Raw genomic sequence first — 16,165 nt, 5'->3', positions numbered from 1 at the left:
CAAATTAAATGAAACTGTCTCAGTAACCAAGCAAAAAAAATATTATTGGACATACCTCTATTTTCAAAATCTACTTTCCAAGGTCAAAACACAACTTTTTAACTTCAGCACCACAAATAATATCAATCGTCAACTCAAACCAGACGGGAGACCACGCGATGAAAAACTTTAAGGTCACGTGACGATAAAATATGGTTACCTCACCACATTTAAGAATTAAAAGGGGTGGATCAACTAACCCAGTGGCTCAACTAACCCGAGCTTCCCCTAAGCGGCACGCAACAAACTGACAACGTGGACGGGCACAAAATTATGTAAATGTAACGTAATTGTAAGAATGCGGCCAAGTAGGCTAGCCTACTATGTGAAATTCCAATACTCAGGTTTGTGAGAAAAACGCAGGAATGAACTATAAAAGTCTGTAGAATTAGCCTACACAGATTGCAGAACCAATACATAATAGGTGACGTCAGAGAACGTCGAAACGATATACGTAAAGACCAATGCTTGCAGGAGCTACAAGCTCATAACTTCTTTCAGAAAGGACTAATCGCCTCTGAGAAACTTAATATAAAAACTTGGTCTGTTTGCCTATATTTTGTCTTATAACTTCAACATACAGTTTTATCTTCGAAACACCAGTAATCTTAATAACCACATAAGCTGACAAAGCAGGCATACATAACCGAAACAGTAGCCTAAGCACTGGAAATGAGTTGCATGCATACAGGCGCGGATCTAGGAGTTTTTTTGGGGGGGGGCCAGAAAATTTGAAAATGAATTAAAAAGTAATAAAGATAAAACAGATATGAACAATCAGTGGCGTAGCCAGGAATTTGGGGGGTTTTGACGGCGTGTTCGCCAAAGGCGACACCCAGCGGCGGGGGGTCTGGGGGGCCTCCCCCAGAAAATTTTGAAAAATTACTTTGAATTTGGTGCATTCTGAGAGCATTTTCAACAAAAATATGGGTATAAATATTCCTGTAAAATGGTGCTGTCCGGTGGCATAGCAAAAGGATAAGATCATGTTTTCTTCGGCATTTTTTCGATAATAAAGCTAAGTCTCTATGTTTTCTTGTTGGTAATTCCTGGCTGAGATGTTTGGTATTGGCAAAACTTGCTCTTTCAATACAGTTTCGCTTAAAATTAGGCAAACTTTGTTTTAGAGACATAAAGACTGAAAGCATCATTTTCAATATCGTGACTTCACACGCGTGCCAAAGGGGGGGTTGTAAGTCCGCTGTGGGACTAATATCAGCTGTTTAGAAGCATATCAAACCATTCAACAATTTCTCACAAAATTTCGGGGGGGGCCCGGGTCCCTTGGGCCCCCCCCATAAATCCGCGCCTGCATGCATACCGATAGCTGTTCAAAATGTAGGCTACGGTAGCCTATGGCTTTAACTAGTTTCACCACAAACTCAAAAAGGGACATTCAAGGCTTGAAAATTGCAACATGCCTGTAGAGTGTAGATGGACAAACTTTTATACTTCAGATGCTTCACTGGGGCTGGTTGTGATTAAAACTAACCCCTGACTCAGCCTAAGAGTTTATGCATCTTACATCAGCATCATCATGTATGCATCGATGCGTTTACTATAAAGTTTAAACAATAATTGCATACGTTTTTGCGTAACTGAACCTCAATTCAGCAAAAAGTGATACGCCGAACACCAGATCCCCAGCGCAAGGCCGTGTGAGCACTACCTCGGGCCCCCACCCCCTAAATCTAAAATAATAAAATTGAAAAGAAACGTGAAAAAAAAATTGAAAAGAAACGTAAAATTGAAAAGAAACGTAAAATTGAAAAAAAATTGAAATTTTCTCCAGACAATTTTGAAAAAAGGCCTACAATCTGTTTTGGTCACTTTTTAAGAGCAGTGTGTTTTTTATGAAGATGCACACTTTTTATGAAGACCAAATTCATCAAATGAAATCTGAATGGGAGTAGAAATTTTGGTTGAAAATTTTAGTTAGTCTACTATTTAAGTTAAGGATTTCAATAATTTATTTCTTGAAAGTTTGTAAGCCTAGTCTTGTGTAGCCTTTTAGCAGGTTAAAACTTCGAAATTTGTCTGAGGAGTCCCCATCTTCACCGATAGCATTTTCACTTCATTACTTATCTCGACTAAATTGGAACTTATCAATTAAATTGTTAATTAACTAATGTTTATTTTGGAGTATCATTTGTTAGTTTTTTGGGACATAAAAAAATTTTCATTCCTATGCATGCCCAATAGGCCTATCGCTCAGGTGAATAAAATGTGGTAAAGCTAGCGAAAAAAAGTTTACAAAACGGAAGAAAAAAATACACATTAGCCTAAATGTTACGAATACATGTGAAATTACAAGCCGAAAAACGCTGCAAAAAACAGCTTAATCCACTTTCGGGATTTTGCTCTATTTTAATTACGCTCGAAAGGAGACTCGTTCTACGACCTGCATCACTAAACAACACAACACGACTTCGTTTTGGCAAGATTTACCAAAATGAGAGGAGCTAACTCGATGACTTCATGGCTTTTTTGCTATTTCCATCTGTTTGTTGCATTACATATACATCAATGCACTTTTGAGGGCTTCCCAACTGGGGATCGCGACCCCCCAAGGGGTCGCGTAGGTAACTAACTTCAGGGGTAGCAGAAACCAATTTTCACAAGGTAGGCTACTGCATATTAACACTTCTGTGCGAGATGCTGTGGCAGGGGCGGATCCAGAGGGGGGTGATTGGGGCGATCGCCCCCCCTAAAATCTAAGAAAGTAGTTCATTCTTTATTTATATGCATACGATTTGGAAAACAACATATCGAAAGCAATGCTGAATAAGTTTTTCGCTATGTTCATTGTTCAAAGATTAGGTTAGGCTAAGGTAGCGTATAATAATAACATAGTAGGCCTATAAGCAGGGCTGGATTTCAGCCGGAGCGGTCCGGAGCGCCGCTCCAGAAGCTCGATCAAAAAATTGACTTCTCCGGAACGGCGTTCCGGAAGCTCAAATATTTTATACTCTTATTATGCTTTGCCCTGTTCAGTAAAAGTATATCCATAATTCTTGATGAGTCGAACACGTTAAATCGCGTATCCACTCTGATAATATATCTTCGTACCAGTCTTGACGGAAGCGAAACTGTGAATGTATTTGTAGATCTTGTTGAGCTCGCTAGTCTTACGGCGAATGGCATCTTTGATTTCTTGAAGAGCTGCCTAAGATAATATAACATGTCTACAACATTTTTATATTCGTGTTTGATTGGTGCTGTATGTGATGGCGCGGCTGTGATGATAGGTCGCAAAAATGGTGCAGCAAAATTGCTTCGTGATGAATTCCCAGACATTGTGGTGTGATATTGTGCAAACCATACTGTAGATTAGAACTATCGGTTCGTGATGTAAAATCAGTCAGTTATGCGTATCGATTTCGATCTTTATGGACAAGCGCTATAGCCTTTACCACGCTTCTCCTAAATAGCAGGGAATTGGGTGAATGTGCATTGTGCAGCGGCTGTTAAAGTGCAGTTGTTGAAAATCGGAAGGGTACTGGACACACGTTGGGTAGCCTCGAGTGTTCGCACAGTTAATGCTGTCTGGAATGATTTCCCAGCACTTGTCGAACACTCCAAAAAGAGAGCTAGTAGCGACACAAGAGATTCTCGGAAACGTGCGAAATATCAAGGACTCTTGTCGAAGATAACATCCACGGATTTTGTGTTGGACTTGGCTTTGATGTACGAATCCTCGCAAGAATTATCCGAAGTAGCATAAACCTCGAACTGCGAAACAGAGCATGAACTATTTGGGATGCAGATAACAAAATTAATAATCTTGCAAAATTATTTGAAACACGTAGGAACGAACCCGGACGACATTATCGCATTGCCATGGATGCTGAAGAAAACTTAGCGTTCAAAGGTGTGGAATTGCATGTAAACAATTGCAGAAATAGCCCGCCAATCAATTCCCGCATCATCTTCTATCATCACTTAGAAAATTCCATCCAAGATCGTTTGTTGAATTCAACAGACTCGTCATTTATTAACAGCTGCAAATACTTGATTCAACTACTTGGCCAGAGGACACAGTAATGACACACGGAGAAAACGAAATCATTGAAGTGGCAAAGAGATTGCGCTTACAATGGATGACCGCGAAGCTGTGAGAGGACTTCGCGAATATAAAACTACGAAAAGAAGATCCCAGCATCTTCAAAATTTGATAACATCACTAAAATCCCTTCCAATTTTATCGAGCAAGTGTGAACGCGGATTTTCACAAATGAACCTCATACTGACATCTGACCGGGCTTCTCTACACACTACAGTATGTAACTGTTTCAAGTTTACACTTTATACGAATGGACGGTCCTCCACTGAGAAAGTTTTAACCAGCAAAGTGTGTTGGATCCTGTTTGCGCCAGGGACGTAACTCGGCAATTGAGACCCGAAGTCGCCCGAGGATTTATGGTTATGAATTCAATAAATGTCTTAAAAAATTGTAGGCTATAACTTGTATTTTTGTTTCACTAAAATACGAATATTTGCGTTGAACAACGCTTATCATCTATGGACCATGATAGCCTACTTACTTTACCAACGTTTTACGTAGGCTACATCAAGTGTGTTGTTTCAAAGTCTCATAAGGGCATATTTCTGAATCTCTTCTACGGCACCTTATAGCGCATTTGGAAAGTAAAAAACTAACGTTCCGGCAGCTAATCTTCTGGAAATTCACCACTGCCTATAAGGCTATTATTTCGTCACAGAGTCTAATCACCGAACGAAATTACTAAAATTTTAAAAGTTTCTAAACATTTTGCCAGCACTCTAGAGCACAGCGATAAATCCCTAAGCCGAGATAAATTGGTTAACAGAGTAGGTTATTGGCGACTTTGGCGGTCAGACGTGGGACTAAAACCATTGGAATTCTATCTTGAAATTACATCAAGAAACAGCAAAGTTCAATTTTTTTCAATGAGACTTTAGCATCTTGTCGCCTAACATCATTGCTACTACGAAATTGCTCAAGTATCGACCCGATAGCATTGACAAAAGTCATTTGCAATGCCTACAACGGCTTGTTACGTCATATATATATAGTGTGGAATTTGCTCTATGTTCAGAGAGAAGAGAGAGAAGTTCTTTTATTTGCATCAACAGCACATGTGGAAAAAACAATACAAGATTACAATGTGAACTAAGTTGTTTTAATGTTTGCTGACGATGATGGGAGTGGCAGAAGGACCGAACTGGTCATCAAGTCTGCCACACCCGTGTGGTGTCATAGCTTATTTGACATGGAACGGTGTCGGAGTTGAACGCAAATATATATTGTATACATTACAAAATAAAAATAATCAGAGATCTAACTATGGAAGATGTGGGCAAATATAATTGTCCCGGCGACTGCTGCAGTCTTACCGATGACTGCGGAAGAAGCTTTACAACAGTGTGATTAAGATGTGTACACAATCGTACACTCTCTTCTAAAACTACTATTAACCTTGCCAGTCAGCGTAGCATCAGCCGAAAGAAGCTTTTCATCTCTTCGGTCGTTGAAAACCTGGCTGAGGAACAACATCGGCGAGGAAAGACTTAATGGATTGGTCTTACTATACCAGCATCGGGATATTTTAATTGACCTAGACTCCGTGACAAATCGATTTGCCAACAATAGAAACCGCAAACTTGACTTTGTGTTGTAGTCAAAGGTACGACATCTGTTAGTATTACCCGTGCCGGCAAAGTAGCTTTTTTATTTTCGTTTTATTTGTGAAGTAAACAGAAATAGTTGTTTCTGTTATTGTTGGTTTCTTTATTTGTCTGGTGCAGCGACAGTGCGTGACACGTTTTAAGGAGGACTATATCCTTTGGTTGTCATTTAACTATGTTTAACTGCCATTCTGTAGTTTTAATGTACAAATTGTAGTGTTTCGGTGGTCCAAAATAAAAATTTACAATCGAAAGCTATAGCCTAACCTATAGTGGCGATTCTACTGGGGGTAGAGCATGACCCAGTATTTTGATCTGGCCCCCACTTTTGTTGCTCATTATGTTGAATGTATGCATAACCTTTCCTCATTGCTCTTAAAACAATTCAAAACTTGTCAGAGGAATAAAACCTCGAAGTTATACAGTAGCCTAAGCCTATAACAACCTCAATGTCTGTAGGCTACCGTATCAATATTATGCTGCGACATTGGGAAGACAGAATTACTTGTTATTATCTTTCCGTGGTCAATTTTTAAATTGCTGTGAAACAATCAAGAGTGAAATCTTCAGTCTCAACTATAAATGCGGCTAGGTTGTTCAGGCTCATCAGCTCTTTACCCCTCCCTTTGTTAAACAAAACAGCATTGTTGAGGGTTTTTTAAGTTATAGAATTTCTCATAATTTGTGTTCGAAATGCTCTCAGAACGCACTAAATTCAACCTAAATTTCTAGGGGAGACCTCCGTCGTTGTTTATGCCAGGCTGATCGCTTGCCTGAATGTCAATGACATCGCCCCCCCTAACGTTAATACCTGGATCCGCCCCTGTGCTGTGGCAGTTATTAACTTTTATTAAGATTCGCGCACTCGATCAATAGGCTGCCCGTAGCCTATTTTTGAAAATTTATGAAGTAAAATAGAATCGGAGTTAAAAACTCTTACCGCGTCGTGAAGTGAGGTGGCTTTCAAAAGTCAAAGCTTTAAAATGGCTAGCCAATTAACGTTGAAAATTGAAATCGTGATTTTTCCCACAGAATAAAATTCAGTCTTATATAGTCCACCATTTTCGCATCTAGCTTTTAGAATTATGCCAAATGTCAGATTTGCTTGAAAAACTGAACGAATTTAATTTGTCTCTCCAAGGAAAAAACATCAATATTTTGCGTTGAAATGTAAAATTGATGCGTTCATCAAAAATTTGAACATCTGGAAACAAAAATTTCAAAATAATTTATCTGAAATATTCTCACTCTTACGCAACATCAAAACCGCCTTGAGACCTGCATTAACAAACACTAAGCCACGATTGGACTTGATTTATGGCAGAAAGCAGTCATACTCATCACACTAAATAAATGTCTAAAGCTAGTTATCATCTTTAACATCACGAGGTAACCTAGTATATAGTCACCAGAAGAACGCAAACTAATTTTATTACTAAATAAATGTGTTTGCTTTTTTGTTTTGTATCTAGTAGGCTACCAAGTAGGCTATCCATAGGCTTCGTTGTGATGGTCAGAAATAAATAAAACCAAACTGAACTGAGTGCCGGTAAATTATTTTAGGTTTTCGTTTGATCTAAGCTTTTCAATAAATATCACAAATGTAAATTTTGCACTGTTGGTCGTTTTTAATCGTAAGGGGTCGCGAAAAATTTTAGGAGATTAAAAGGGGTCGCGAGTAAAAAAGTTTGGGAAGCCTTGTTTTAGATTATAGCATGTTGCCACAATAGTCACAAAATAAAATCATTTTTGTTGAAAATAACATTTAAACAAAGTTTACCTTATTCTAGACTTGTGTTAATGTGTTATGTTACTTTTACTGTCATGATCACAAATAAAAACAAACTGAACTAAACAAAAGTCCTTTAAAAATCATTATCAACATTTAATGTTTGAACCAATGTGAATATTCTATATTTGCTTAGCAAATGGCGACTGTTTTCGATTCGAAGTTGCTCAGTTGAAATGTGCGAAGAATAAAAAAAAAAACTTTACGTGGCACAGACTGCGTCTTCATTTTGTTGATTTAACATGCGTTTAAGTTGCAGTTGGAAAATATTTTTCTTCCCAGTTTATATTAATTTTGAACTTTTTGCAGGTTACAAAAAAGCTTTAGGATTGATAAATCATAAAAAAGTGCAAGTCAATTTTGTAAAAGTGTATAAGGCAAAATTGCCTATTCTTCTGTCAAGCCTGAAACACAATCTGCTTCAGCAATGAAAAGTTAGGTACTTCATGACCATGGTGGTTGTGTGGTGCCACATGAGACAACAGAATATAGATGATCAGTTTTAGTAGCCTATGGTATCGATATTTTTATGAACTTCATTGATTAGCTTAGATACCGGCAGCTACTGTACTTGTAAAGAAAGTCAACAAATGTTTATAATCATTGTTTTTTTCTTCGGTCATAGGGGTGAAAGGTCATAGGGGTGAAGTTATTACAGGAAATCATCTCATTTAACTTTTTTATTACGCCTAAAATATACAATTTTGCATTAAGCGAGTTTTCATTGCTGCTTTTCAGCATTCAGCTGTTTGTAGCCTAGACAACTGATGGTAAAGCGATCAAATTGTGCTACAAGTCTGGTGATTAATATTAGAGTAGATGGTAGATTAACATTATATAATAAAAACGGTTTTCTCTTGGGGGCAGTTGACATTTTTGTTTTTTTCTTAGGAGTCACATACTTAAAAAAAGTTGATAAAATTATAACATGTCAGATTCACCTGGTCCTGGTGGCGATGCAGAGAATTTGTTTGATTCAAAGGCAAATCGATCGCGGCCAGCAGAAGTTGACGATGGTATTGATGCTGTGCCTGCAAAGTTTATAAAAGTTGATGACTATGTACCTAATGACAGTTTAGAAGAGGAGGATGAAGATGATGATGCAGCTGCATTAGAAGATGAAGGAAATGAAGATTTTGAAGATGAGGAAGATGAAGAGCAAGATGAGGGTATTCAACTTCAATTTTTTTTTGTGTTAATATCTTTTCTCAACAATAAATTTGTATTAAACTTTCATTAACTTACTGTAGCTTACATGTACTGTAACTACATCAAAGTGATTGCATTTACAATGCCATTTCGTATAGAAATTACTCTGGTGATGGAGTTATAAATGTAGCCATTTTCTAAATATGTATATACAATGCACTTAGTTGCAGTAAAATATAGCTTAGTCACTAAGCGCTAGTGTATTGAACATAGCTGCAATATAATCATGGAAGAAAATCAATCACAGCAAAACTAACTCTTTACACCTGGAAAGGCTTTTCACAATAAGAATGCACTCTAATTATTGTTCATGCTTGTATTTTGTAATGTAATGCTGTGACTGTAATGCTGTTGCTGTTTATCACTGCAAGAATGTCGTGCATATGATATACTCAAACAGCAAAAGTTGCCATTTTTACATTTTGTCAACAACTGGCGACGTTGAAATGATGTAAAAATGGCAACTTTTACTCTCTGGGTATATATATATACTTTTTATGGTGTTGCTTTAAAAATAAATTTTTACATTATATGTAATATATTATATTTATTGTTGCTTGTAATATTCTAGTAGTCATAAATTTTTTTTCTTTCCAGACATTGATTTTGGTGATGAGGAGGAAGGAGCTGCTGAATATGCTCCTCCAACAGATGAGAATCTAATTGGTGAAATGGAGGAATGTGAGTTTTGTTTGGTGGTATATGTTTTTTAAGTGTTACCTGTAAAGTTGAACCGAAGTTTTAGGCTATGCAGGTTTAATGAAATTTTGAACTGCAGTTTGTATTGTGACTTTGTTGTTGTGTATTGTGTGACTAAATAGTATTGTTCTTTGCCTGAAAAGAATTTTGTTTTGTAGATGAAGTCCACTTGTGTTAAAGTTACTGATTAGTGCCAGCCTATGTAGAGCTCATTGATCTGGCATATTTTCATTCAGTTTTTTTCCGAAATTCATAATTTTTAGTAAAAGGAATACTTCTATTAAATATCTACACAAAAGGTTTGTTTCACTTCCAGTTACTGATGTGTTCAAACTGGAAGTTTTAGATCTACCTCCTTAAGCTAGAACCGGGTTTTGCATGAAACTAAAAAGTTGCCATTTGTATTGTAGCTTCAGACCTTGACGATTTCATCCAAGCCAACTTAGCTGACATCGATGATTGTCAATCGGACATTGAAGTCTTAAACAAGAAAGCTAATGATGAAATCTTAAAAGTGGAGCAAAAATACAATAAATTGAGACAACCCGTTTTCACAAGAAGAAATAAATGCATTGATAAAATTCCAAACTTCTGGGCTACAGTGGTATGATGGTTTTGAATCATTTAATTCCTGTTTAAAAATTATTTGTTAGCAGGCAGCACATTAAGGTGTGGAAATAAAACTTGGTTTATTGTCAGCGTTTAGCCATCGATATTTAATTACTCAAGTGATCAGTGATGTAAACATTTTAATTTTGTCAATTTGCTAACTTGCAAGTCAGTAGTAGAGTCGTTAAATATCACTGCAGTGTAAGATGTCAAAGAATGACTTTCAACTATTGTTTGTCTGTGATTTTTGGCTTTTGAAGCTGTATATATAAAAGTTTGTCAATAAAAGCTATTTCTTTTCAGTTTTCTAGACATCCTCAATTGAAACGTGTTCTTACTAAAGAAGATATTAAATGCCTCAAATATATGACTAGTTTACAGGTACAGTTGCTTTAATAGAAAGATTTGCATGAAACAACCAGAGCAATCATGGTTGGATAAGTGTAGTTTTGTGATTTTTAGCCTCACAATTTATTAACTTTTATATTAAGCATTCTGTTGCATTTAAGTGGCAAACACTCCTTTAAAATTTTCATTGTTGGTTCTTCAACATCATCTCACTTTAATTTTTATTTAAATGACGAACTTTTCTAAACTGATATAATTTGCTATCTCTGTAGTGTAACAATTTGACTGATTGCTGATGTTTACAGATTGACGATTTTGATGACAGTCGCTCAGGATATCGATTAAAGTTTACATTTGCCAAAAACGCTTGGTTTTCAAATCCCTCAATAACAAAAGAATACCACTTGCCCTGGCATGGTAAGAAGCTCATGTTTGGTTTATTTTGTTAAACAAATGTGGGACACACCTTGAAGTTTATTGCATGATTTCCATCTGTTTGTTTTAATAATCCGAGTTTATTGATACAGTATTATATTTCTTATCATATTGTTCCTAGCTGTGTTATATATTTGTAATACGGTATTGTAGAATAGAGTTAATTTTAAGCCTACACTTTAATAAATGGAACTTTTGGGTCAGCTACCAGATTTAGTTTAAAATTTTTAATAATTGAAACCCTGATTACATTTGTAGGATTCACAACATTCTAGCGCGGCCGACCTGCCGCGTGGAGATTTCACTGCGAGACTATTTGATTCGAGTCCTATTTCATCCAGTGGACATAAATTTCTTTGTGCAAATAGTTTTGTTTACCAATGTTGAGTTCCCATCACAATTCGTTTTCACTAGACACTTGTTGCACAAAAGTATCTAATACACTCTATATTTGAAACAAGAAAATACAAGCACCAAATGGTCTCCTGGTGCGACAGGTCGGTCTCCCTCAATTGTTTCGCGTCAAGTCGGCCGCGCCATAATGTTGTGATCCTGCATTTGCGATCAATGTTTTATAAGTTTGTGTGGTTGGTTTAACCAGACTCACCCTCTTGCGAGTGCACCCGGATAGAGTGGCACCCTGGTATGGATCTGACGAAAAAGACATCGAGCTTCTTCAGCTGGTTCTGTCCCCAGGAAGATGCATCGACTGATGACATTGCCGAGGTGAGGCCTGAGGGTTGTTTGTGGTGGCGAAAGTTTTTTTCACGTTGTTGCTGAACGGAACTCTGACATGTCCACATCGAAAAGTAAAATTATTTTGACCACGCACGTTCTTAATCACCTACGCTTTTGAATAAATCATATCTGGTTACGTTCATTTCTGATAAAACTATTAGATATGTTGTTGGTCCGTGTACCAAATCAAAAGTTACCAGTGTTGTATAAACCTCCGTAAAACACATCGCTGGTCAGTGGTTACTGTACCGGTGCAGTGAACTAAAGCAGTAAAGCTGTATAAAAATATTCGCAAATTCTCAGCATGATAATCCAATAGTTTTACGAGGTGAAAAATCCGCCATTCTCAGTGCGTTTTGTTTGACATTAATTGATATTTGAAAACAAAAATATATATTGTCATTATCCCCTTTTGGTGCGCCTTGACAGATGAAATATTGATGTCTTCACTAATTAATAAATTATGTGAAAACTCTTGTAACTTTTAAACCGTCCTCATCGATGAGTGGTTGTCAGCAGTTGCTGCACAATGTGGCATCACGACAATGATGCTGAGCACTTGGCGTGAATCAGAGTTTTTCTTCCTCCTGCTACGCAAGTCAAAACTCACTGTTTTTCCAACCAAGATGTTTTTGTCACTCTCCTAGATCATTAAAGAAGAATTATGGCCAAATCCCCTGCAAAGTTATTTGATGAAGGAAAACGGTGAAGTCATCAGTTCTGAAGAGAGGTAATGAAGAGTACAAAACTACAAATACCACTTCGACTCTAGAGTAACTTAATTGTCATGTTCACATCGATACAACGTTTTTATACGTTTAGCAAGACATGCATAACGATGACTATGCTTGTTTCAGACCTTACCTGTTAAGAGGGGGTTCAAGCAAAACGTTACGTAACGCTTTCGAGTACGAAATGGTAGTTTTTTGTGCTGAATTCGTAGTGAAAAAGCGTTACATGGGGGAGGGGGGGATTGAAAAAAGCGTTACGTTGGCGTTACATGGGGGAGGGGGGGGTCAAAAATTCGGAAAAAAAGCGTTACGTAATATTTGAACGTTCCCTTACCTGTTAAAATGTTGAAATAACTTTAACGTTGTTTGGACGTCTGCAAACTATCATTGCAAAAAGGAATGATTTACTGGCTGGGTTTCTTCAACCTTATCCCCCTGTGTTCAATCATCCGTTAGTGATATCACAAGATTACTTGTCAAAGTTTGCTAATTCTCAGTGATGATGAGGATGAACCCGTCTATGTTGATGAGGATGATGATGTGGAGTATGTGAGCAGCGAAGCAGAGGAATGGAAGGAATATCGAAGGCCGCCAGCTCTAGGTGGGTCATGAAGCGGTTTAATTCTCACATCTGGGATCCCTGAGTAATCTCGGAGAGAGTTTGCAGAGTCAACTTTCTGGTCATTTATCGTAGTTTTGTTTTTAAAGCCATTTGTTGGTTTGACTTATGCAGTGGAGAAAATCTTATAAAAAAGTGATGACAAACAAATTGAAAGTCCTAATGCGATGGTAGCAATGTTTATCCAATAAAAGTAAAGGTGAGTCCCATACTTGAATCCAAGCATCGGGGCATGAGAAGATAAGGTTCTCATTATACTGAGCCATCGGCACTAACGAGAGTAGGGTGGCCAGTTCCTTTCTCTCGGCCGCATTTACTTCAGCAATTACGCCCACCCAATTTATTACACCCTGGGTATAGGTGAGCGGTGTTTGTCAACAACCAGCATAAGGCGGGAGTCGAACCAGGATTGCATGGTTGGAAAGCGAACGCCTTATCCGTTGCGCCATTCCACCGCCTGTTTATCCAATATTCACATAATAAATCTGAAATGTTTCAGTAAAACGTAAAAAGTAGGACATCTCTCAGTTGCAGAAACGTTTAGTTTCTGTTGTAATCATGTTTCGCTACTGAAGGTTTTAGTTGTTTATCGGTGACTGGTCTTCCATTGCAGGCAAAGAAGCCCCAAGCACAAGCAAGCACGAACAATTTGACGATGATGGTAAGTGGTTTGTGAAACGAAGTCCGTCATAGTCTTTGGGCTTGCAAGAGTCGTCAAGAAGTTTTGGTCATAAACAACTTTAGTTAAATGCTGCAGGATTCACAAGTGACTGATAACCATCAGGCTAAACCAGATCGTTTTTATCTACTGTGAAATAAATACTTGTGAAATAAATAACGATCGTGCTGCTAAAAGCGAAACTAAAATGTAGCGCTAGAAGTGAAAGCACAAATGTTTGACACCGGAAACCATATCTAAGACTTTTCTCATGTGCAATTGGCCACAAATTGCACCGGTTGAATGATGGAAAGTTTCCCTATGACGAAACACTGCTGTTTCAAAACCGTATAATTTTTTCCTTTCGCTAATTGTTTTTTTTTAATTTTGGGATACAATGACTGCCTTGTCAAGCATCGAATAAGCAAAAAGAATAGCGGAAGAACGTGCCTTGTGGAAGCAAATGACAGTCAACCTTTATCTCGGAGATGGATGATTTCTTTCGCACCGTGCATGGCTTTGTATCGGCTGCACTTCTAAGTTGCTTAATCAGCAGATTTAAATAATCCATTGCTGGTACATCCCATTCTTAGTGTTTTATCACAAAAATTACTCCTGATACAAATCCATGCACAGTTTATAGGAAACGTATTTGTATCGTTAGTTTTTCTCTTTGCAAAAACTTGATTTTTTTTCAACCAGAAAATGAAGAGGGTCTTGAGTATGAGGAAGAGCTTGATGAAGAAGAGGATGATGCGGACATACAGAGCAGAGGAAACTACGGCTTTGATGAAATAGATGAAATTCGAGATGCTCCTCTTCTCGAAGAAGAACTCCCAAACGCTGTCCAGAAGAAACCTCTCCCAGTTGAAGAGGAGAACTTGGATGAGGAAGATTTAGCGGACATATCCAGCAGAGGAGAATATGGATTTTCTGATGAAACTGGGACTCCGCAGCGCGACGGTAATGACGCAAAAACGAACAATTTATTGGCTGCAGATGAGTCGCGAACAAAACCTCCGCCTGAAGACTCAGCCCCAGCAGGAATCGAACCCGATGACATGCTGTCAAAACCCACCACTGCTGACGTAATTGAAGGTGAGGACATTTTTGCTTCATAATTAAAAGTTGAATTGCCTCAACAGGCAGTGATTTTCGTATATGGGCTTGTACCCGGGGGTTGAAGGTTTCGATTAAGAGAACGGGAAAGCAAGGAAGCCAATCTTCCTGTCCACCTTCAGGCATGCCTTTAAGTGTCCTGCCAAAGACACAGCCGCATGCTCTTGAGCAGTGTCGAACAGGCGCCCTTTCGAATATCGAAGCAGGGCTCTCACCACTCGGCTATGCAGTATGCAGCCTAAAATGATGAAACCCAAGCTTTATTATAAAGTATTTGTGAGAAGACAAAATCGTTTTTGGTTTTTTTAACAACCACTGACATAGATTGGCCAGTTTGAAAAGTCCACCCAAAGTTTCGGTTTAACAAGTTTTGCAGCAATGTTAAATAGCTGACCTGAATTGAAAAAGGATTTTTTCCTGGAAGGAGGTTAACGTTTCCACAGCTACAGCGGATTCCTCGTTTGTGTTTCTAAGTTAAATATGTTTTTAAGCAAATCCTGATTTCACAGCAGGCAATCTGGCCTGCGGTTGTAGCTGAGGTGTCTCTGTAATGTTTTAATCGTCATCGCCAAGCACGAATCTTTTATTGAATCAATCAAATCAACCTTCGAGCTTATCACTTGTAGGGGCTATTCAGGTATCTTATGACGCCATAGGTCTATGGACTGTTACGTCATAACCTCTCGACCATTATTATTTTAACAGATCCTGTCCCTCCGGCTGCTGAAACCTGATGATTTCATCATTCCGTGCTCACTGCCATTGCCACCGAAAGACTTTGAGATGTACCGCAGCCAGCCGCCATTTTACCGCTCCCTCATTCGCACCGAAGTGCGGTCACATGACCGGAAGTATCTTAATCTCGTGAGAACTTTTTTACCAAACACTAAGCTCGTCACAGAAAGTCGTGTTGTGTTCGGTGGCAAGGGAGATTGTCCGTATGGGCAAATAATGTACATAGTGGGACCTGGGACCCATCGGGCCACCATTTACCGTTGTTTTATAATAAAACATCTGCCACCTTTTGCATTTAGTTTGCGGCGCACACAGCCCGCGTCAAGCGCAATACCTTCTAACCAATGCTTAGAAGGACTCAGTCAGTTTTCTTATGTTTTCAAATGGCAGCGCTACAGACGGACGTAAAAGAAAACGATAATTTGTAACAATGAATTTTTAATCGCGGCACATTTAATGAGTAGCTCAAATGGTCACAACTCGCAATTGCAACATAACATTAATCATTCACGTAAACTAGCAATATTATCACTTTTTATACACTGAACAAACGTCTGCAGACGTTTATATATTTGAAAAAGACGGTAAATTACCAGTACCAGAAGTGTTTGAAAAGTTTGTGTTTGGCTAACACGAAGTTTACTCGATTAAAAACGGTTGATTTGTTGCCTGGGTAGTTTACTGAGAACAGATAAGTGTATTTACATTGTGGCTATCATTTCAATTGAGGAGATGATTGATTAGAGAAAATATACAAAAACAATAAAGAG

General features: G+C 38.1%; 1 protein-coding gene across 1 annotated transcript; it reads left to right on the top strand.

Moving 5' to 3' along the window:
* Nucleotides 1–8,390: 8,390 nt before the first annotated feature.
* LOC145781610 (uncharacterized) lies at nt 8,391–16,063 on the top strand. Its single transcript, XM_082593282.1, has 11 exons — nt 8,391–8,664; nt 9,302–9,385; nt 9,814–10,007; nt 10,316–10,393; nt 10,666–10,777; nt 11,397–11,521; nt 12,181–12,263; nt 12,762–12,865; nt 13,497–13,544; nt 14,244–14,639; nt 15,366–16,063. Exons 1-11 carry the CDS (start codon nt 8,424–8,426, stop codon nt 15,392–15,394), a joined length of 1,494 nt encoding a protein of 497 aa, XP_082449408.1. The 5' UTR covers nt 8,391–8,423; the 3' UTR covers nt 15,395–16,063.
* Nucleotides 16,064–16,165: the final 102 nt, after the last annotated feature.

Source organism: Aplidium turbinatum, chromosome 13 (genome assembly GCF_918807975.1).
Source record: "Aplidium turbinatum chromosome 13, kaAplTurb1.1, whole genome shotgun sequence".
In the NCBI taxonomy this organism is placed as follows: Eukaryota; Metazoa; Chordata; class Ascidiacea; order Aplousobranchia; family Polyclinidae; genus Aplidium; species Aplidium turbinatum.
The sequence above is the reverse complement of the archived record's forward strand: the minus strand, read 5'-3'. Positions and strand labels throughout refer to the sequence as shown.

Coding starts and splice junctions, on each gene's coding strand:
- LOC145781610 (XM_082593282.1), top strand. CDS start 8,424: ATGTCAGATTCACCTGGTCCTGGTGGCGATGCAGAGAATTTGTTTGAT. Junction 8,665..9,301: donor AGATGAAGAGCAAGATGAGG/GTATTCAACTTC, acceptor TTTTCTTTCCAG/ACATTGATTTTGGTGATGAG. Junction 11,522..12,180: donor CGACTGATGACATTGCCGAG/GTGAGGCCTGAG, acceptor TCACTCTCCTAG/ATCATTAAAGAAGAATTATG.